Genomic DNA, 24802 nt, shown 5'->3' on the forward strand with positions numbered 1-24802 from the left:
AAGTAGTAATAATGTGTCAAAGTTGGAATTTAATTGTTTGAAATGGCATTGTAACAGGTCTGAATACTGTCTTGCTCTAATATCTATGACTTTAAGCATCAAAGTAGATAGCTAACAAAGTAATCGTCCTCTTTCCCTTTGCAAAATGGCATTTTAAAATTGTACTTCCATCCTTCTACCCAATATGGAATATGAACACTATGAGCATGTCTTCTTCCTAAAATTATGTTTATATATATATACATATATATATATATGTGTATATATATATACCTCTATATATGGTCCATGATATAAAACCTGAACTTCTCCCTGACAGTGTTTGGTATTACTTTATTATCTATTTGTTCAAACTTCACAAACCGGAATAAAGGTAGAAGTTAAAATACACAGGGCTCAAGGATCATGAGTGCTTGTCCTGTTATTCTTTTCTTCTTATTTTTTTTCTATTTCTTATCTTGTAAAATATTTTCTTCTATTTTCCTATGTCTGTGTTTCTCTTCCTCTCCCCACTTTCCTAAGTATAAGAATTAGGAAAAAAGAGGGGGGGTGAGAGAGCGAGAGAGCTGTTTCATTTGGTACCTGCAACTGCAGGAATTGAATCCAGCAAGCAATTATTCTAACCAAAAACAGAGGAGAAAGCACAATTGTAAGCCAAAGGCTGTGTTTTTAGTTCAATCATTTTCACTGCAAAAAACTAGTGCATTTATTTTAGCTTTGGTGGGTAGCAGAGAAATTTGATACAACTGAATGATGACTCAAGAATCTGCCTTGCCTTTGCCTTCTGTTTTCTTGTATGATCGCCAAACTGGTTTAATTCTCCTCTGAAACAAATGTCCTGCTTAACCAGATGCAGCTCTTCTACTTGCTTCCACCCTGCCTTTGGGAACAGATGAACCCACAAAACTCTCTCCCCAGCTCTAAGAGCCAAGGGAAGACAAGAGAGAAAGGCAAAGCAACCAGCCCTATCTTGGCTATAAGAAGAACTTCCTGCGAATCGTATTTTCCTGAGAAATCCGGACAATTAAATGGTCATGGTTTGGTTTTACAGGCAGCTTGATGCTTCAAGAGCTACTTTAAAAACAATCCCTTAACTTCTTTTCCTGAATACATTGAGAATAGTAGTTCAGGGGAATCCTTCACGTGGTTAATTATAAAGCCAAGGCTGGAAACCAAGTCTGTAAGACATCAAAGGAACTCCCAAGCAGTCCAGATTCTCAGGTACTTATGGACCAGGTACTGGCCATGTAGGAACTTTGGAAATAGTGGCAGGTGCTCGGGGTGTGGCTGCAGCTGTCTCCCCTTTCTCTTCCAGCAGAAGGAGCCACCTCAAAGGAGGGGTACGAGGAGAGAAGGGAGAAGAGGGAGAGGAAAGAGAGGAGGAGGGAGGACGAGGGTGGAGGGGGAGCAGTTAAGGGAGGGGAGAAGACGGGAGGGGGCGGGCAGATGCTGGGGAGCGGTGTGCGCGCCCGCAGACCAAGGCTCACACTCACGCTGCCTCTGTTTGTACACAGTGCGCTCCCGGCCGCTGACTCGCTCCCCACCAGCTCACGCTTCATTGTTCTCCAAGTCAGTAGCCCCGCAGCCGCAGGGGCGGGAGCAGTAGGAGCCCGGCGCCCCGGTTGACGGGTTCGCCCTCGGGTCCACCCGCCCGCTGGGGAGACCCAGAGCCGCCTCGTCAGCCTGCGCCCCGCCCGCCGCGCCTCGGCCAGGACCCACCCGCCGCGGAGGGCTGAGCCCGTCAGTGGCTCTCCGGAGCTCACCATCTCCGCGCGCACGGCCGAGCGCAGGCAAAGCGAGGGAGAGGACACATTCTTCTTTGGCCGCCACTCTTTCACACCCTCTCCAACAATTTAAGCAAGAGCTGCGGGAAGAAGACATCATCTTGAATTCTCCAACAGGGGCGGTGTCTCGTTCCACCCTGCGGGCCACCCCGGCTACCCTGCCCTCCTCCGCGAACCTCCTGATCTAGCCAGGGTCACGTCTGGGAGACTGGACCATGAAGCGCTCCATAGTCGCCTGGCTCTTGCTTGGGCTCAGCCTTGGTATACCCCAGTTCGGCAAAGGTGAGGAGGGTCAGATCTCTGGATGCGGGACGGGCAGGGTGTCTCCCTTTTACTTCCCCCCCCCCCGCCACCGACCCCCGGGAGACGCCGCCGCCGCGCAGGGGACCAGAGGCGGCTCCGAGCCTGGCCTGGGTGGAGAGCGCCTAGGGCGGCGCCAAGGAGGTGGCGCGCCCTCTGTGCCCCAAGAAAGTGCCAGCGAAGTCCAAGCGGAGTGGACTGGATTGCGCAGGGATATGGATGCGATCTAAGAAGGAGGTGGACAGAGGGATGGGTGGAGAAGGAGAGCTCCCAGCAATTAAAAAAAAATCTGGGTTCAGTCTGCCACCAGGTCTCCCCTACGACCCTCTGGAGATGCTGGCTGAGGGCGCCGGGCGGGGCTGTGGTGTGGGCGCGGGAACCGGAGAGCAGAGCGCGCCCGAAGGAATCGGGTAGTGGATGCGGGGAAAGCGGGGAGAGCTGCCTGTCAGCGGTCTGTCTCGCGGTACTGTGCTCTGGTGCAGGGCTGGGGCCAAGCCCGGCCGCAATCTGGCACCTGGGAGGTTGGAGTTGGGGCCAGGAGGGCTGGGGAGTCTGCTCTTAGGTCACCTGCTTTAATCCCAGATGCGTAGCAGCGATTACAGCAAACTGTCTGTCTAACCCCAGGGGTCTGGAGCTCGGCTAGGCACTCTTGAGTATGTAACTCTTCTTCAAGGGAACCCGGCGCTGCAAGCCACTTGGTCCCCCAACTTGGTCCCCCAACATGGGAGCAGAAAAGTTGTCAAGGTGGGCTGGCCCAGCGTTTCTTGTCTTGCAAGGGGAAGAGAAAGGAAATAAACAAGAGTCTTAAAAAAAAGAAAAGAAAAGAAAATGCAGAACTTGAATGAGGCTGCTGCCGAGTTGTTGAGCTGACTTTCAGGTTTTCTGAGAGCCGAGCTTTGTCGGTAGGAACCCTAGTCCCCGACCTGGGTCTCCGGTGGGGTTGAATGAGGTCGCCCAGGGACAAAAGCGAGGGATAAGGGTTCTGGGGAACTGCGTGCTTTCTGTATTCTCCAAGGAGGGTGTTTCTTGTAAAAGAAAGCCCGATCTTAGAAGCCTTGGCGGACAAGCTTCAAGTGGAAAGCTGAGTGCACTCACTATAGGATTGTAAAACGCATCTAGAGAACGTAGTTGCATTGCAACTGCGTTAGCTCGAATCGAATCCACTTGAGATTAGACACGGAGTGAATATTTTGCACCATAGATCCGTGCCACACCGGTGGTGGTGTAGACTGAGGATAGACTCTTGGGTGACTTTTGCCTAGGAAGCTAAGGGTCCTGCCTAAGTGCCCTCCCAGGAGAGATCTGCCCTGGCGCCTTACCTGGACATCCCTTCAGCCCCCAGAATGTGGCTATTTTATTCCCAGCCTGTAGGCGTGTGTGTGTGTGTGTGTGTGTGTGTGTGTGTGTGTGTGTGTGTGTGTGTGTGTAGGTGTTTGGCTCTCCGGTGTTTGCCAAAGTGTCTTTCTAGTTATCTGGCAGCGGCAGCGACTCTACCGAAGGTTAAGGAATGGTAATGATTTCAGAGTTGCTCAGCAGAGTCCCCAGAGATAAGGAAATGCTAATGATCTCATCCTCAATATTTTTCCTTTCTTTTATTTTATTCTGGACTTTTTTTTCTTTTTCTTTTTTTTTAGAGGAAGGGAAAGGGAAGAACAGGCATCCCCTCTTCCTCTCTTCTCCTTCCTTTATGGACTCTGCTGCCACCAGGAACACACACACATACACACACACACACACACACACACTGATACCCTCACCACCATCTGTCCCCTTTCAGAGGTGAAGGACCCCAGGGAGGGAGCATCTAACATGCCTGGTCATGCTAGTCTTCCAGAGTGTGAGGGAGCCCTGGGGCTAGGCTGGCAAGTCCTGGCTGCCCAGAGCCTCAAGATGAGGCTATCTGCTGCTTTCCTGGTCAAGCCAAGCCTGGAAATATTGTGTGCCTTTGTTTCTTGATTCCCTTAGACAATGCTCAGGCAAATATTTTCCAATAGATTCCCCTGCCTTTAAGCCAGCCAGAGGGGAAATCTCCTTGCTTTAGCTATTTTTGTTGTTGTTGTTGAACTTATGTACCTTCTCCTTCCTGCAAAGGCTTGCCCACAGCTCCAAACAATTAAACTTGGGGCAAACTTATTGAAGTGGATGATAACATTAACACAGTGGGAGAATTTTCTCTACACTGTTTCTCTCCCACCCCAATCTTGTACATAATATATGTAATTCATACAGGGATTGGGATTTTCCCTCTGAGTGTTGTTTATTTTAAATTTTACAATTTATGTATATCAATGCCTGGAATTTGGTAAGGAAGTGTAACTCCTTTTATTAGTTGTCTTTATTTTAAAATTAAACCAATGGATCAGTCAGATTGAATATTTTATTAACTCTTAAATTATTCATTATTATGGGCTGCTCTAAAAAATTCAATAATATGCATACAGTGCCAGAAAGCATGTGACATCTTATGCAATCTGCCCCATGCCTACAGTTTGTGCCTGAAGTCTTTAAGCAAATGGCACTGTCTAAAAAGGTCTAGACATGCCCTAAATACTACAGATCATTGACAATTGCATTTCCATGTTATAATCAATTGTCATTTTGACTTAATTCTAATTGAGAAGACATTAATCTCTGAAAAATCTCACTTTGAATATCACATACTATGATCAGTGCAGCAACATTTATGCTAACAAGTTTGTTATACATTCTTCATGGCATAATTTAAATGACCATATACTTTACACTGAAAAAATGTCAATTATAGATTCTAAGGGAAATATTGAAATTAATCTTGAAATGCTAAATTGAAAATAATAATTAGGTGAAAATAAGTTTATCCTGTGCTAATGTAAATTCTTGTGTATGCTATACAATACACTAGCTTTGTTTCTGCTTCTGAAAAGTTTTTCTGAAATATTTCCTTACAATAACTATTTATTTTGATTTAAAAGTTGTATAATTTGGTAAAATATTTTAAAATAAAAGTGATACAAGCAAATGAATTTATCTACTTTTTCCCCCCTTTGGTTTTGAAGTTGCAAAGAACATTTTTTAAAAAAGTAAAAATAACATATTTATTGTACTGAATACTTCCTAACATTTTTGGTGATTTTCTGTATTAAATTAATACTGCAAACTCTTAATTTCCTTGATATTAGTTAAGATAAAGGTTTTAATTATATAGTTTATTGTTAATAAGTTTTCTCTTTTGAAGACTTTTGAATAGTGGAATGGATATACGTTAGCGTTAATATATACTTAAAAAATCAAGCCTCAAGGGAGAATTTTCTAAAGCCTAAGAAAGTCATTCTCACACTTTTCTGATATTTGTGTTTTACAAGACACAGTTGCAGGTACAGTAACTTTGAGAATGATTTAGTTTTATTGTATCCTTGCAAAAGAAAACATAAACCATGCAAGTTTTAAAATTCAGTTCAAGCCAGAAGTAAACAATAATGAGCATGTACTGTGTAAAAAGTAACAAAATTTGAAAATATACATTAGTCAGATGACTTTTACCATTACTAATTAATTTACTCATTTTATTTGCTAACTAGCTTAAAAATTAACATTATTATAAAAAACCTGAGTCAAACAATTGCTATTATTTAGTTATTTGCATTGTAAGGATGTTACTCAACATATTTGTTCTAGTTTGTATTCTTTATCACAGTCCACAAAAATAATTACAGCTTTTAGTTAGTGCAAACAAACATGCATTTGTGGAATCAGCCAAGTGACTGCCTATTGAGATAATTATTAAATTGTTTCTCATACTTTTCTATGTGGGAATTCTACAAATAAAGTATTATAAATACTTAAGCTAAATAAATTGCCACTGAATTGTGACCAATAATGCCTTTAAAAAGTCTTTGGTTCAGGGAGTATTTCGAGGGAAAGACTGAAAGACTAGAATCAACTGTGCCCTCACCAGCAGGTGTCAGGATAATCAATCAATAGAGATCTTTTCAAGGAAAGCTTGGGAAAAGGAAGAAGAAAAGAAGAAGAAGAAGAAGAAGAAGAAGAAGAAGAAGAAGAAGAAGAAGAAGAAGAAGAAGAAGAAGAAGAAGAGGAGGAAGAGGAGGGGGAGGGGGAGGAGGAGAAGGAGGAGGAGGAGGAGGAGGAGGAGGAGGAGAAGAAGAAGAAGAAGAAGAAGAAGAAGAAGAAGAAGAAGAAGAAGAAGAAGAAGAAGAAGAAGAAGAAGAAGAAGAAGAAGAAGAAGAAGAAGGAAGAAGAAGAAGAAGAAGAGGAGAATGAGAGGGGAGGAGGAGGGGGAGAGAAGAAGAAAAGAGGAAGGAGGAGAAGGAGGAGGAGAATAGGGAAACAGTTAATCTGTAAATCTACTTAAAATGATTTTGTACTTTATATGTAACTACTGTTTTTAAATTTTTAAATGTTTTCTATGTTCCTGAGAAAAACAGGAAGTGGTAAGGACAGTGAGTGGTAAGGACCAATCACTGTACTGAAAAATTTTAAGTTAGAAATTAGATCCTTCAACCACAAAAATTAAACAAGAATGCAGGTTCAGAGGTCTCTTGAGTGCCTTCCATAGTAGCCCACATAGAGCTATGAGGAACTTGTGAAAAAAATATATGTGTGTGTGTGTGTCCAAATACATAATTGTTGCACTATATCTTCTACTGCAATGGGAAGAGAGAAATGCTTATATTTATTATTTTTATGGTGATGCTTCCTGGAACTTTCAAGTTTCTAACTAGCTTAAATCACATAAGCAAAAGACATAAACAACATAATAAAAATTGCTATTATTTATTTCAGGCATGTGTGACTGAATGTGTGACTATGTGTTTGTGTGTATGTTATGTGTGTGTGTGTGTATACCCATAAAAGTACCAATAACTATCACTGACTTGGAATCATTTTGTTTTTAATTGATCATTATCAATATTAGTTTTATTATCTGTTGTTACATATTTACCATTGTATTCTAGCCTAGAGTTCTCTTAATTTGTTATATATTCACTAAAATTCCAAAGGCCTATTTTCAGTTGTATATTTTCTATGTTAAAATATCCTTAAAATCAATTTTTCTTTCTTTCTCTTTCTTTCTTTCTTTCTTTCTTTTTTTTTTCTTTCTTTCTTTCCTTTCTCTCTTTATCTTTATTTCTCTCTCTTTCTTTCTCCCTTTCGGTCTTTCTCCCTTTCGGTCTTTCTCCCTTTCGGTCTTTCTCTCTTTCTTTCTCCCTTTTGGTCTTTCTTTCTTTCCTTCTTTCTTTCTTTCCTTCTCTCTTTCTTTCTTCTTTCCCCATATCCGGTTTCTTGCAGGAGAGCATCTAGGAGAGAGTATTCAGAATAAAACTGATGTGACCTTTCATCATAATTACTAAAATCTGCAAATATGAAAAGCATTATGAAAGTTACAATATTTACTCTAAGTCAATGAATGAAATTTAAATGAAATCTAATTTGATGACAATATCCTGCACAAAACTTTATCTATACCCCCATAGTGTTGTTTACATATACTATTTTAATGGTGATAGTGAGTATATATGATTTGTTTACAGAAGATTCATAGTGAGTGAAGTAGACTAAAGGATTTAAACATAAGAATATAGTGGCAGGCATTTTATATACTATGGTATTTTAAAATATGATTGTTGCTATGGAGAAAGAAGGTTGATTTAGACTTATTTCTTTCCTTTTCTGAAAGTGATTTGTATTAAACAAATGATCTTTAATTTAATACAATATTCCATGAGAAGGAAGGCAAACACTATAATATCGTTGGCTGATAATGGTGGTGTGTAGGTAATCTTTAAATGGAGTTGGTTTACTCTGTAGTCCTTAACATTTATGCTCAAATTTGACAGAGTGGTTTATTTTTGGAATGTACAGTAATCCCTTAAGTCCCTTCTTGTACTCAGATCACATTGACCATTTAGGTTTTACTGAAACTCAGCTTCAATATTGGATCATGACATTCAAGCAGAGAAATCTAGAAAAGTTAAGTGTAAATATACGAGTATTGTTTTAATTGGAAAATTCATCCTTGTGGTGTAGAACAATTTCCAACTTGTATATATGAGTTGTCTGCATTTACATCCATGATACCCTTCTCCTATCACTGATTCCTTCCTTCGTTCCTTCCTTCCTTCCTTCCTTCCTTCCTTCCTTCCTTCCTACCTTCCCTCCTTCCATTCTCTCTTCCTTCCTTCCATTCTCTCTTCCTTCTTTCCGCCTTCTTTTTCTCCCTCTTTCCCTCCTTTCTGTTTCTGTATGTATTTCTGTCTCTGCGTGTCTCTGTTTCTTTCCCTTTCTCTCTCTTTCTTTCTCTGTGTCTCTGTCTCTATGTGACTCTGCCTCTGAGTCTGTCTTCCTGTCATTCTGTCTTTCTCTCTGTGTGTCTGTCTGTCTGTCTGTCTGTCTGCCTGCCTGCCTGCCTCTCCATCTCTGTCTCTGAGGATAGGAGACTTCATTTCAGGGCCTTGCACCTTTGCTCAGCTTCTTCTATGAAAACTAGTACTCTGCCTCTTGAGCTACATCTCTATCCTAGCTTTTTTGCTGGTTAATTGGAGAGAGTTTCTGGACTAAATCTCTGGAATTTCCTTGCCAGGCTGAGTTTGAACTGAAATTCTCAGGACTCAGTTTTCTGAGTGTAACCACAGTTTCATTATGGAAATGGGCCACCAGTGCCCAGATATTCTTTTCTTTCTAAGTGTTATGTGAGCTCTCCTTTTATTCACATACCATATCTTTTACTTATAGTTTAACTTATGTATAATAAACGGTATTTTAGGGCTTTCTACAAACAAATGCCAACATCATTCACAATGTTTTTATTCTTGATAGTCCAGGTTCCCCTTTCACATTTTGTGTTTGCTATGGAGCTAGGCAAAAAAAATGACAAACCAAACAATAATCACACATAAAGTCCAAAACAGACGTTCAACATATTTTGAATTGAGTGTTGTGATCTCCTTCACCACATACACTGCTGTTTCTTAAGAGCTACTTGCACGTTTTAAATAGCAATAGGTTTTATATATAAAAAAATAGGTCAAAAGCAGTTTTTGTAACTTTTAAAACTCGGTTACTGCCTTGCATAACTGTCTCTTACAGTCTGTGTGGTAGAAGTAACCTACTTTGAAATTAATTCTCAATTCTTCTACCAGAGTGTTGGTAAAAATATAATATTAAAACACAGTCTTGAATATATAGTGTTTTCTATTTTGGTTATGAATCTTCAGTTAAAGAAAAGCATTTTCTGTTAAATGCAAAGTTCTGAGACATATCTGCTTTAATTTTGATTTTCAAACAATAGAGACATCATTTGTTTTGTTCTTTCTTCTTTCTACTTGAACCTTGCCATCTTTTGAGCATGTTTCTGGCTAGACAAGTAGACAAGAAGCATAAATTCTGACAGTATATTCAAGTACAGAACATAAGCACATATTGAATGTGTATTGTGTGTTCCAGTCTCCTAATTTCCATCTCTAATTAGTACAACACATCTAGACAGATTCTACTGTTATGGTCAACTGGAAACGGGCAATAAAGAGAGGTTAAGCAACTTTCCAAGATCAAATAGCTAGTAAGTTTAATCAGCTAGTAAGTTACCCCTGTTAGTAAATTACATTATATTAGCAAATAAATTACTTGCAAATTAGAATTCAAATGAAACTTTCCCTTATAACTTCAAAGTGCCCTTGTGTCATACTGAATGACACATTCTAGTTATTGTGTTTGCTTCAAAACTTTTATTTGTAAAATACATACACCCTGTGTAAAACACTGTCTTATTGTGATTATTTTTGTGAGACGTAAATTTATTATCTATAAAAAATGAATTTACATGTTCCAGCTGTTTAGAGTTTTTAAATACATGTATTTTTATTGTAAAGACACTGAGGGATTACAGTTACATGAATAAGGTAATGAGTGCATTTCTTTTTGAGCATTGTTACCCCCTCCCTTCTTTTTTGTCTACCCTCCTTTCCTGCCCACCTCCCTAACTCCTCCACATCCCCCAGTTGTAAAGTTTGTTTTCAACATAGTGTCTTATACATTTGATTGTCATAATGGGTAAACTTGTATCCTTGTTTCAGCATTTTGTTATTTCCCTTCCCCTCTCCAAATCAGAAAAATGTAGGGAAAGATGCAGGGCACCAGAATAAATACAGTGACAACAGATATTATACCATGAGGGAAGAACATATAAAAGAAACAAAAAAAATCACATAAAACAACAGCAACAAAGTTAAAACCTCTTGTGTCCCTATCTTGGGGCTCATTTCTCTTAGCATCATCTTATATGGTCATAGGTGATTATTTTGTAAGAAGCAAATTATATTTATTCTCCGGACAATAATATAAATTTCTTTGTAAAACTTGCATATTTAAGATACTGAAGTGTGATAGCTCTTGTCACATTCAGAAACAAGGGTATGTGTTTGTTCTATCAGAAGGTATAAACACATTTTCAAAATGCATAACCAGTGAAAATACTGAAGATAGTAATAGAAGGGGAACACTTGGAAAGTGAACTGAAATGCAAAATCTTGCCATTTGATTTAATTTTAAATGGTTCCATGACTAATTTTGATTCTCCAGAATTTTAACACTCCCTTACCTAGTTCTACTGCTACCCAATATGTGTTAGAACACATTTCCCGTGTAATATTAAGTTATAGTATACAGAACATACTGATTTTAGAGTTCTATCAAGGTTTGGTTTTGGCTAGTTTAATCAAAGCATTTACTATGCTTCCCATTCTGTCTTCATTTAATTTAAGTTTTATGTAAAGCTATCAAGAAATATTAGCAAAGGACCAGTTGTGGCAATGTAGTCTTGCAATCCCAGTATTTAGGAGACAGAAGCAGAACGATTCAGAGTTCAAGGCCAGCCTGGGATGAATTCAGAGATATAATCTCAAAAAGAACAAGGGCTCAGGAAATAGTTCAATGTTAGAGCCCTTGACTAGCATATTTCAGGCCTTGAGTTTTGTCCACTGTACCACAATAAGAAAATAAATTAATTAATTAATTTGCCAGACAAAAGTATTAAATGGTTCCAAAACCATATAAAAGTATGCTTTCTGTTTTAGTTGGATGATTCTGTATTTAAAATATTATTTCTCTTAAAAAGTTAAACCTTGATTAATCTAAGTTTTTTACAAAATGATGAATATTACATCATCTACTATAAGGGCATCCTTGTTAAAGATATTCTCTGTGGTTTGGTATAATATTTAAGTTTAAATGGATATCAAAATTAATTTTAATACTCTAAGATAATAACACTGTAGTTAAAATTCCATAAATGCCCAACTGCTACTTACTTCAGGGAACATAAAGAGACAAGAAATATTCTTTTTTATATATATTTTATTAGAAAAATACTGTACAGAGGGGTTACAATTACATGAGTAATATAATGAGTACGTGTCCTATTGAGCATTGTTACCTCCTCCTTTCTTTTTATTGTGAAAATATCCTACAGAGGGGTGACAGTTAATGGGCAAGATAATGAGTAAATTTCTTATCAAGCATTGTTTTTCGACATAACGACTTGTACATCATTGTTGCAATGGGTCCACATATATCCCTAGTTAAACAATGTGTTTTTTCCCTTCCCCTCCACAATTTATACCAATATCAAACACAGTGAAAGCAGAGGTTATACTGTGGGGGAGGGATATACAAAGCAACAAAGAAATCATCTTATAAATATGTTAGAAACCATTGCATGAAAGAAAAAAATTTGAATACTTATCTTGGGGTTCATTTCACCTAACATCAACTCACCTGACCTTTGTTTTTACCCTACCCTTCCCTCCCCACCTCCCAAACTCTTTCTCCCCCCCTCCCCCGACCGAAATTGTAAAGTTCATTTTCAACATAGTGTCTTGTACATCTCAGTCTTACAATGGGTCAATCTGTACCCTAACTTAAGCATTTTGTATATTCCTTTCCCTCCACAAATTATAAAAATGTATATACAAGATGCAGGACACCAAAATCGAATACAGTGAAAACAGGAGTTACATTGTGCGGGAAAGAACATACAAAAGAAATAAAAAAAAATCACATAGTATGTTATAAGTACATTAAAAACAATACCAAGAAAGAAAAAAAAACACTTGTGTCCCTACCTTGGGGTTTATTTCACTTAACACCAACTTATCTGGTCATATGTACATAGCTTTTGACCTGTTCTGCTTGTCCTAGATATGTACTAGTTATTGCAAATAAGGGAAATCATGGGATGTATGTTTCTTTAGGCCTGATTTACTTCACTTAATATATTTTTTTCCAAGTCTTTTCATTTCCTAACAAATGGGACAATATCATTCTTTCTGATGGAGGCATAGAATTCCATTATAAAATGGTAAATATGCCTTCATATGTATATATATGTATATATATATATATATATGCCACATTTTCTTGATCCATTCACCTACTGAGGGGCATCTGGATTGGTTTCATATCTTAGCTATGGTAAATAATACTTGATAAACATAGTTGTTCTGGTAGCTTTAGTGTTTGTGATCATTTGGGTAAATGCCCAAAAGTGGGATTGCTAGGTCATAAGGGAGCACTATGTGGAGTCTTTTGAGGAACATCCATACTGCTTTCCAAAGTGATTGAACAAGTTTACACTTTCATCAACAGTGCAGTAGGTTTCCTCCAGCATCTGTTGCTACTAGATTTCTTAATTATAGCCATTTTAACTGGGGTGAGGTAGAATCTCAATGTTGTCTTGATTTGCATTTCTTTTATGGTTAGAGAAGTTGAGCATTTCTTCCCATGTCTATTGGCCATTCTTATTTTCTGCTCAAAGAAGTCTCTCTTCAAGTCTTTAGCCCACTTATTAATTGGGGAGTTGTTTCTTTGAGGATTTGTTGTTGAGGGATTTAATTTTTTTATTGTGAAAATACTCTACAGAGGGGTTACAATTACATGGGCAAGATAATGAGTACATTTCTTATCAAGCATTGTAGCCTCCTCCTTTGTTTCCCCTTCCCATCCTCCCCCCCCATCCCCAATTTTTTGAGTTCACTCCCAAGTTACTTGAGCTGATTGGAAACTTTGGCAAAGTAGCAGGGTATAAAATTAACCCTCAAAAATCAATGGCTTTCCTGTATGCCAATAATGAGAAGAAAGTGACTGAAATTAAGAAAGCAACTCCTTTTATAGAAGCCCCACAAAAAATACCTAGGAGTTAACATAATTAAAAAGGTGAGGGACCTCTATGATGAGAACTTTAAAAACCTGAAAAAGGATATCAAAGTAGAACTAGGGAAGTGGAAAAAGGTCCCATGCTCCTGGATTGAGAGTATTAACATGGTGAAAATGGTAATACTCTCAAAGGCTGTATTCAGATTCAATGCAATACCTATCAATATCCCAACCTCATTCTTCAATGAAATAGAAGAAGCAATCCAGAAATTCACATGGAACAATAAAAGAACCAAGTAGCAAAAACAATCCTTAGCAGAAAGAACAAGAAATATTGTTAGCTTGATTTAATAAGAACTGAGAATTCAGAAAGTCAGATGACCTGGTATTCAGAAAAACAGAAAGAGAATAAATTTGAATCTCAATATTCTGATTCCAACTGACTAATTTTTAATGGTATTTTATTGTAAGTTACACAAGTAAAGGAATGAATGTATTTCTAGTCAAATATTTTTACCCTCCTTTGTTTTCTCATACTTTCCCTCCCTCTCAATTCCCTTGTACCTCAAGTTTTAAAGTTCATTTCTGCCATAATTTCTTGTGGGTATTGCTGTTTCATTGGTTCATCCTTACTACATTACATTAAGGAAGGTTGAGTTGCTAGTCAGTTTGACAAAATCTATTACAAAATGCTTCCTAGTCAAACGTTCACATTTTTTTCCTTGGGACCAGTGAACTTTTCTTCCTTTCCTCTTTGTAGCCTATTTTTCACCTTCATGGAATCCCTTAAATCTGCAGTAACTCCTAAATCTTGTTTCTCTTTTGTCATTTGTCCCCTTGAAAATATAGAACACCAAAGTTTCTGGGTCTTTACACATTCTGGGATTAAGTGTTTTGAAAGTTCTTACCGTTATTGATTTTCATTTCTATTTGTTAAGTATCTTCCAGAAATGTTATTTGTTAGAAATTCTGATCATGCGAAATTATTCAACTACTAGCACTTTGAATTGCTCCTACATTCCATCTCTTTTTGGAATTTTTTGGTTTTAATTTTTCCTTTATTACCACTGAACCCACTTCCAGTCACTGCTATCATTTCAATCTTCTGTAGTCCCCTAGTTTACACCCTGTTGTCTGGGATTATCTATTTCAACAGCTACTCAATCATTTGTAAATGTCTTCATTGATTTTTCCCATAATTTAGTAACTCAAGAGTGATTTCATCTCTCCTGCTTTAGTGAGTTCCAAGGAAACAGAAATTCCAAAATACTTTTTTTATTCTTGGAACAAAGAAAATTAGAGTGCCGTGCTATTTCTATAGGATGAAATTCCCAATGGGGCTGAAAGTTTGAGGAAGGGAATAAAAAATGGATTAGAAATGGATAGTCTGAGATTATAAGGCATTTAAGTAATTGTAATTTTGGCACTTATAAATTTGAGAATAAGACCATAGTAATTATGAGTGAGAGAGTATAGTAAACAAAAGGATTGGAAGAAGAGTTAAGATATCACGCATCCAAATGCTAGGGAAAAAACTATGAGATTCATAAATTCACCAAAACAAAACAAATTTTGCCTCATGGAATCTTGTAGAGTATAACCAAGAACAAGGAACACAAATCTTCAATGAGGAATATGTGGTACAATGATTAAGAGCAAGTATGTTAAACAGAGTTAGTGGAGAGTTGGAGTTTATGACTTTAAACAGAGATGGGGGAAGGAGGAGAAGAGAGTTGAGGGAGGAAGGGGAAGGAGGAGGAGGAAAAAAAGATAATGCTTTAGAACTGCTGTTATAGAAGATGAGAAAAAATGTTCATATCTAGTGGTTCTGTGAAAACAGAAGCTAGTTCACAAGGCTTCTCGGTAAACATCACATGCAGTAGAACCAATTTCTTTAGCACCTAATGAAAGATATAATAGCCTAGCCCAGGTTTATTCTTTGTCATCATTTTAATCCTACACATTTGAATTCATTAAATTCATAGTAATTGATACAGCACACTAAGAGCTATACTTTACATGTTTATATAAAGCTGCTTTTAAACCTCAGAACAAACTAAGGTGTTATTATGACAGATGTGCTATAGACACAGCATACAACATGATATCAATACTCAAAACTACATTTTAGAGATTCAAATCCAGGAATCTTTCCACCATAGCATACTTACAAAGCAAAGACCCAAATCTACAGAAAGATTCTTTCTAAATATAAAGCACAGATAGGGAATAGGAATATTTCTCTGCTTGTACCCTGACCTACTTTATCCTTAGACTGTTCAGCTGAGATTCTATGTATTTGGAGTTCAGCATAGTTACTAATTGTTGGGAATGTCTACTCTGTTATATTGGTGGCCTTGTTTTCTAACCATTTTTAGATAATTTCTCCAAGTGATTTTTCCTGGAAAACAACTAGCATTGTTTCCAGTGGGATGTATTGTTCCTTTTGAATGTAGCTGTGCAACCTTGTACACACAAGGTTTTTTTTTCCCTTAAATTTACATGTTTCAAATATTTGTAAACCATAATGTTTCTCCTTCAGTTTCTGACATGCTGAAGTTGTACATACCTTTTTCATTACTCTGTCCTTGTAAACCACTCATTTTTATCATTTTGGTTGTTTCATTTGGAATCTATCCAAGTAAGCAGCATTATTTATTCTTCAGGTTATTCAAAAACTCAGCAGAGTTTTCCTGGATATGTTTGTCTAAAATGCTGAAACACACATTAATCTGAACTTTAAATTATTTTTCTACGTAAGTAGGCCATGTTCCCTCCTTTAATTTTATTTTACATTGAACTTTACTGAAATTTTACTTAATGCCTTCCAATTCTGTATTTAGTACATTTGATTACTGTTTTGTGATGTACAGTCTCTTGACACGGATCTCGGAAGAATGTAACTTAATTTCCCACAAATGAAATTATGGCAATTGTTGCTACAAGGGCTGTCCCTACATAAAACAAATTTTATATTTGTTTTTCTGAGTCTTTAAATGAAATGATTATCTTCTCAACCCCATTCTCTATATTTGTTAATGTAAGCATTTTATATTTTTTAAATATTTATCTCTGGCTATTTTCTGTTATTTTTCTTCCCTTAAACTCATTCTCCAGCTTAAACTCCACAGCCTCAGGAAATCTGTCTGTAATTATCTTACCCAAATAATGTATACTGAACCCAGACAACACACACACACACACACACACACACACACACATAAATACCCCGCCGTTATTCTCAACCTATCCTTTCTTTAAAATTTATAGTACCTTTTGTCAATTGCATTGATATGACCACTCTTTACTTGCTTACTTATTTTATGCTCTGTGACCAGTGTACTGTAATCCTGAAGAAAGCAGAAGCCATCTATTATTTCCTTAGTGTACATATAGTTCTAGAAGCAGTTTGTTACTAGTAGAAGGCACTCAATTTATATCCATTTCCTGAGTCTATGCATGCATGTATAAATAAGTAGAAAACAACTCAGTATATAAATCTTTTCTTGGATTATAAAAAGTGTTCCTGTGATACAACCATTAATATATGCAATAAATTCTTATCTACTTGATACATGGATGCATTGATGTTGTGGATTATGCTATAAGTAATGCATTTTTAAAAGGCAGTAAGTGCTTTAGCAAAGGCAAACTCTAAGAGCTGAGTAAATAAATGGCCTAATTTATCTATAGTTGCCTAATTATGATCATTCAAGGAAAGATTTAGATTTTATCTTAATTTATCAAATTGCATTAAAATAGTTGTAAGTGTGTAGGAAAATAGAAAATAGGTTTTAAAGTGTCACTTTATTATTAAGACTTGACTTAAAAAAACCTGTGTGCAATAATATTAAAGCCCATGATGGTGTTCTTAGTTCTGTCAGGTGGAGGAGCTGAAGGTAGACTTTTGATCTGTTCTTTGACCCAGTGCCCTGACAATCCCTCAAATTCCATTAGTAATAACTTTTCTCATTGATAGTTAGCTTCCTCTCTTCTATCCACCAGGCATTCACACCTGCTGAACACAAAAGAGGGAGGAGAGAACTTGGCAGCTGTGTTTGTCCTGGAGCTGGGAGCTTGGAAATAGCTCTGCTTAGAGTTGTTTGTGCAATGACAGTCTGTGTGTCACTGCAAACGGCTGTTTATTTGCCCATTAGACAGGCCTACTTCTACCTTCCTTAAATATCTACCTGGCTTTAAAACAATGTATGTGCTTGGGACTCCAGCAATTGTGTGACTTCATACCTAGTCTCAAATTTAAAAAGACATTTGTATCTTGAAATTAAGGGGAAAGGGTTGCATAGAGCAAAAATGATAAAATCTGATGTTTATTTTCTATAAGAATTAGATTCTTCATTCTTATTTTAATGTTAGGGTAGAAGAATGAAGAGAAAAGAGGGGAAAAGGCAGGCATGAATTATGTATAGCACAAGTATTGAGAAATAGAAAGGAAAGGGTTGGTCCAAGTAGGGAGAAGATGTGGAAGTGGTGACAGAGATCACGATGTATTACACACATTAACTGCTTTGTGAAATTGTACAAAACTCAATATGTAACCTAAAGTTAAGTAAGGTAAGAGGTGGGTTGGGAGGGTTGTGCGTGTGTGTGTGTGTGTGTGTGTGTGTGTGTGTGTGTGCGCTCGTGCATGTCCACACCTGGGTGCGTATCTGTCTGTGTGTGTGTGTGTGTGTGTGTGTGTGTGTGTGTGTTTGTTTTCTTGTAGAACTTATCCCAGTAGAATGGCATTATCCACCACAAAGATTTTACTTCAGTCTTAGTTTACACATGAACCAATGAGATTTGCTATTAAACAAATCAAACGAAAACTGAGTTGTCAATCTTTTCTGTTACTTCTAGATTTATGAGTAGACAGAAAAGTACAGACAAAAGCTATATAGATAGGTAAATATATTTCTTAGCTATTTATTGCTGACAAGTTTGGCATATTAGAATCATTTAATGTTAATACACTGCCATGAACATTTTAACAAAGAAATTTGCTAAAATTGTAAGACATTCTAAATAAATTATGCTATTTTGTAAGATAAATATATGCTTGGTTTATTGGAAAGGAATTCTATCTTTTCTTGCTTGAGAGACCATTATTAGCAATATATTTTTACTTACTTCCTCCTCCAGTGATTCGGATATGTTGCATATAATTAGAGTGAACATTGAAAACTTTGTTTTCCCCATAGCACTCTATGGTAAGACTTCCCTTGTCTAGATACCAAGTTCTCCTTTGATATTTTCTTTTGCTTTTCAGTGTTTGCTAAAGTCCTTGATTCCAGAGGTTATAACCTACACAAGTGATAGCATCACTTATTCCCTCTTTAATTAATCTAGGAAATGGTTAATAGAGGACATTCATTTTATCAACTCAATTTGTGTTGGAATGGGGGGCAAGGTGGCCATAACTTTATTTCCAGGCTTAAGATTCCTTAGCCTTCAGTTTATCAGTCTTTGACACAGAAGCTAGATGAGTTCTGATTGAATTCATTAAACTCAGGGATAGCTGTACAAATAGTTGTTTCTAAATTTTCTCTCTTTTTTCTGTGAAGTTCAAATTATTGGAAATGACATATATTCTGAACTACTCAGTTAAACTCACAAATCATATTTTTTAATCCCATTAATTTCTTAATTCTCTTCTATTAGCATTCTTGTTGCCTCCTAACTTTTCTATTCGTTGTATTTAATTTTGTCCCGCTTTTAAAATTTTTCCTAAAATTTTCAATCTGATGAAAAGTCATGAGTCCTACTATCACTTCAGGCATGAATGCTAAATTTCAGCCTTTAAGTAGACATATGCTTTGGTCACTGCAATGAGACTATATAACTCCAAGACATAAACACCCAGGGATACAAAATTCAGAAAACAAGGATATCAGAGTTCTATAATGGCAATTCTAATCACTACCTAAAAACAAACATAATAATTGTAGTGAATTCATTCATTCTTACTAATCATAAAATCAGAAGATAGTTATTTAATTGAGAGAATTAAATGTTTAACAGCTGATATTCAGCTATCTCAGAATCTCTGTTCTTTTTCCTGTTCTTTTGTTCATGTTTGTTTATATGATGCCAAGATGTGTTTGAAGTGCTGAATGAATTATTTATCTCTGCTTGCTCATCCACCCAAACTATTTTGCTCCACACATTCTTTCTTTAGCTATGTTAATACATTCCTTTAGTTTCAAACCAGTTCTGAACTGTGAAGAAATCAATCTTTGTTGTCAAGATATTATAAACTTGCCATCAGGTGAAATTTTTAGTTTTCATATTTCCATTTTCTCAATGGATTTCATGTTGGGACCTCACCATATATAAGCCATATATACACAGTAGGACATGAATTTGTTATTTGATAAACACAATGGCATATTTTAGAAATACAGTTGTATTTGGCATTTAGTGATTATCAATGTAGTACAAAAATGATTCATCTAATTAAACATTTATCTTAACAAATTTAGGGCAAACAGATATTAGAAGGAAATTCTTCCTATATTGAGCATATAACACTTGTATGTATTACAATGATTTTATGAAAGCAGGTACACATAATAATGTTGCAATCAATCAGCTGGTTAAATTTGTTAAAAAAAACACCTCTTATTTTTAAATCTTTTCAAATTAAAACCAGAAATGTCTCCATTTTTATGTATTTGGTAAATCCAGCAATAACATTAAATTGTAGTTTTAATTAAAGCAAATGTCGACAGTTTCCAAGAAAGCTCATTCTTTTTTCAAACTATTTCACAACCGTTTAAAATATATTTTATACCTTTATTTTATTTATTTATTTATTTATTTGTCGGTCGTGGGGCTTGAACTCTGGGCCTGGGCCCTGTCCCTCAGCTCTTCAGCTCAAGGGGAGCGCTCTACCGCTTGAGCTACAGCGCCACTTCCGGTTTTCTGGTGGTTTATTGGAGATAGGAGTCTCAGGGTCTCTCCTGCCCGGGCTGGCTTTGAACCGCGATCCTCAGATCTCAGCCTCCTGAGTAGCTAGGATTACAGGCATGAGCCACCAGCGCCCGGCTCTATTTTATACCTTTAAAAACTTGCATTTGTATCCATAGGAGGAAAATGAGTATCAAGTATTTCATGTCATATTTACTTTATCACAAAATAATTTTCTAAGCTTCATATTTATCTAAGTCATTATAGATAATCGATGGTGAGAGATACTTTAATCAATACAGTAACCATAAATAATATAAAATGACTAAAATAGTCACCTTTCAAGTTATTCAATATTTTACAGCACAGTATCAGAAAATAATTACAAAAGAAAATGTCTGGCTCTTTCTGGTTCACTTCTGTATACCTGCAAAACAGCACTTTGGTCTTTGGTCTACATATTTCCAGGTATATATTTCCAGGTATATGTGTGTGTGTGTGTGTGTGTGTGTGTGTGTGTGTGTGTGTGTATTTATTTATTTATTTATTTTTGGGGGGTTTGATTGTGGGGCCTGAACTCTGGGCCTGGGCGCTGTCCCTCAGCTCTTCAGCTCCAGGCTACACTCTACCACTTGAGCCACAGCACCACTTCTGGTTTTTTTTCTTTTTGCTTATGTGTTGCTGAGGAATCGTACCCAGGGCCTCATGCATGAAAAGCAAGCACTCTACCACTGAGCCACCTTCCCAGCCCTCCAGGTATATATTTTCTAGTGTAGTTATTTATTTTTCATTTTAGTACTTTTTATTGTAAAAATACTGTACAGAGGGGTTACAGTTGCATGAGCAAGGTAATGAACACATTTCCTATCAAGCATTGTTACCTCCTCCTTTGTTTTTCCCTTAACATCCCTTCCCTCCCACCTCCAAAACTACCCTACCCTCCCTGCCTAAATTGTAAAGTTCATTTTTCAACATAGTGTCTTGTACATCTCATTGTTACAATGGGTCAACCTGTATCCCTATTTAAACATTTTGTTTTTTCCCTTCCCTTCCACAAATTAGAGAAGTATATATACAAGATGCAGGCCACCAGCATCAAATACAGTGAAAACAGGGCCGAGGAACATACAAAAACAAAAAAACAAAAAAAAATTGCATGGTACATTATAAATATGTTGGGAACAATAGCAAGAAAGAAAAACAACACTTGTGTCCCTATTTTGGGGTTCATTCCGCTTAACATCATCTTATCTGGTCATATGTACATAGCTTTTGAACTGTTCTGTTTGTCCCAGACATATACTAGTTATTGCAAACAAGGGAAGCCATGGGATCTATGTTTCTTTGGGCCTGGCTTACTTCACTTAATAATTTTTTCCCAAGTCTTTCCATTTCCTAACAAATGGGGTGATGTCATTCTTTCTGATGGAGGCACAGAATGTGATATATATAATATGATATATATATATATATATATATCATATATATATATCACATTTTCTTGATCCGTTCATCTGCTGAGGGGCATCTGCATTGGCTCTATATCTTAGTTATGGTAAATAATGCTTTGATAAACATAGTTGTTCTGGTAGCTTTAGTGTAGTATTATTTGTGATCATTTGGATAAATACCCAAAAGTGGGATTGCTGGGTCATAGGGGAGCTCTATGTGGAGTCTTTTGAGGAACCTCCATACTGATTTCCAAAGTGATTGAATAAGTTTACACTCCCACCAACACTGCATAGGGTTCCCATTTGGCCACATCCCCTCCAGCATCTGTTGTCATTAGAGTTCTTGATTATAGCCATTCTAACTAGGGTGAAGTGGAATCTCAATATTGTTTATATGGTATTGGAACACTACCCATATTTGGACATTGAAGCTTATATATTGTTAGGAAAATGACCTCTTTGAGGCAAAAATACAGGAGAAGTTGGATCAAATCATTAGAGGCCATGTGTATTTCTAAAACACAGTGTTCACTTTCAGTGTATTCACTGAAACTTGCCTCTAAACCATAAATAACTTTATGAAGTTCCATGGTATACTATAGGTAATAATTGCTTGTGCAGAATATTCCTTGGCTTTGTGGAGGATTCATGTAATTAATGTAAATTTTCTGTGTGAATCTGTTTCTTGTGGTATGAGCACTAATTCAGTAGCTCTTTAAAAAAAGATACTCTGCCATATTTCCTAGTAAGTCACAAAAAATCAAATTCTGAATCATTAATACAGTAATATGATATATCAGTATACGATAAATAATATGATACATCAGTATAAGATTATAAGGGAGAGATAAAAAATTTATTGATTGCAACAGAAACAAAAATGATTTCCCTAAAACATCCACAGCCCAATCCTATACAAACAGGACATTGGAGATAAAATTAAAAATCTTGATATGGGGGTATTTCTAGATTATCTGCTTGGTATAATACTATTAAAAATGCTTATAATAACTGGGCTCTGGTGGCTTTTCCTGCAGTCCTAACTATTTAGGGGGCTGAGGTGAGAGGATCACGCTTCAAAGCCAGCTGCTGTGGCTTGAAAATCCTTGAGACTTTTATCTCCAATAAACAAGCTAAAAAGCTGAATGTGGAGCTGTGGTTCAAGCCTTGGAGTTCTGGCCTTGACTAAAAGAACCTCAGGGACAGCACCCAGATCCTGAATTCAAGCCCCACCCATCCTCACCCTCCCTATACACAAATGCTTATAAGTGACAGATGGAGATAGGAGGATAAAGAAGGAGATGCTATGATGGAAGCAATCACAGTAAGCATTGTGTAAAAGATTGGACTATACAGATGGAGTAGGAGAGAAGAGGTCAAGAAAGCCAGACAAGCCTATAGCAGCTGGGGAAGGCAAGAAATAGATGCTTCCTTAAACAATGGAAAAAATAGAGTCTTGTGCCCATCTTGATTTTTGTTCAGTGATGGTTACTTGTATGGGCTACAGAATTGTGAAAAAAAATTGGTCGTTTTAAAATATTACATCTATGTATAATTTACTACACCAGCAGTAAGGCAAACTAAGCCATCGATTGATGGAAGGATATAGTGTCACATAAAAAAAACCTCAATTTTTTTTACACTGCAATTTTCTTCTAGTAATTAAAGTTATGAAAAGAGTAGCTTTACATCATTTTATGTGATTGGTTATGGCATTCTAAATATTTATAGTGTGATATCATCTGAACAATGCACTTCAACAAGTGTTTATCAATTTATTGAAAAGACAAAGTAGAGATAGTAAACTAAGGTATAATATAACCCTAGAATTAGCACATTTCTCTTGGTTTTAATGCGAATATGTACTTCCCATCACTTTTATAATTTAGTTAAAAATGAACCTTTGAAGGTGAATGTGTAATTCCATAATACTTAAACAGTGTTATGTTTAAGATTGCTAGAGATAAATGGACCATCTGCTCTCATTTGTAAGCATGCATTTTTTCTTAGAGATCTTTATATGCATAATATTCATTTTAACAGAATTTGATAGGTGATTTTTAATTAGGTGTTTAAAAATATGAGGCAATGATGAACCAAGATGTGGGAATGAGATGAAATTTCTTGTAAGAAGATGCAAGTTGTTATGATGTAAAAATTATATGAAATAAAATGCATACCTATATTACATATATCTTGACTGTATCCCACACTGGTTTGGAGAATAACAACCCATGAAAGCTAATTGATAATTTGAAGTGGATTTATTTTTTAAATGCCTTTGCATATAATAATAATTTAACTGTCATCAACTATCAAGTTTTTTCAAACTTGGTTAAATGTATGTAGCCATTTGAATTATCCCGCTCATCTGCTAAGATTATCCTAAAGTATATTTCTTCTCTAATTTTCTTGTAGAGTTTTCCTTCCAGACCCACCTCCCCTAGAAGTTGTAGAGTTCATTTTCAGCATAGTGTCTAGTGAGCATCACTGATAAGATGACCTTTTCTTTCACCATTTCTTTACTTCTCCTTACCCTCCCCAAATCAGATAAACTTACATAAACAACAAAAGGTACAGACATAAAAAATAGTAAAGGGAAAAACAAACAAAAGAAAAAAAGAACATAACAATTAAAATAAAAGAAGCCTCTGGTTTTAGTTTCTTGGAGTTCTATAAGAATCATTTTATATAATTATATGCAGATAGTTAATGAGCCATGGTGATGTTCTCCTAAGAAAATCTACTTTTGGTCTCAATGAGTGAATGCTTAGCCTTGTTTAACTTATAATGTCCAAGGGTAAATTTTGTCTTTAACTATCCATTGGGTTTACTTGTAGATTTGTAGGCACATTCTAATGACTACAAATGAGAGAAACCATACACCATATGTTTCTTTGAGTCTAGCTTAGTTTACTTAATATAATTTTTCCACATCTTTCCATTTCCTTACAGATGGGACAATATAATTTTTTTCTGATGAGAATATAGAATTCCATTGAATACACACACACACAGACACACAGACACAGACACAGACACACACACACACACACACACCACATTTTCTTGATCCTTGCACCTACTGAGGGTCATCTGGGCTGATTCCATATCTTGGTTATGATAAAGAATGCTGCAGTGAAAATGGTTGTGATGATAGCTTTCATGTAGTCTCATTTGTGGTCTATTGGATATATGCCCAAAAGTAGAATTGCT

General features: G+C 36.6%; 1 protein-coding gene across 2 annotated transcripts in view; it reads left to right on the top strand.

Moving 5' to 3' along the window:
- Positions 1-1999: 1999 nt before the first annotated feature.
- Edil3 (EGF-like repeats and discoidin I-like domains 3) overlaps positions 2000-24802 on the top strand; it is a 408082-nt gene continuing 385279 nt past the window's right edge. For both annotated transcript variants that reach the window (XM_013015845.1, XM_013015846.1), the window contains exon 1: positions 2000-2066. In XM_013015845.1, coding sequence (XP_012871299.1) covers positions 2000-2066 — 67 coding nt within the window. The remainder of the gene's footprint in view (positions 2067-24802) is intronic.

The sequence above is a fragment of the Dipodomys ordii genome, unplaced genomic scaffold (genome assembly GCF_000151885.1).
Source record: "Dipodomys ordii isolate 6190 unplaced genomic scaffold, Dord_2.0 Scaffold28, whole genome shotgun sequence".
NCBI lineage: Eukaryota > Metazoa > Chordata > Mammalia > Rodentia > Heteromyidae > Dipodomys > Dipodomys ordii.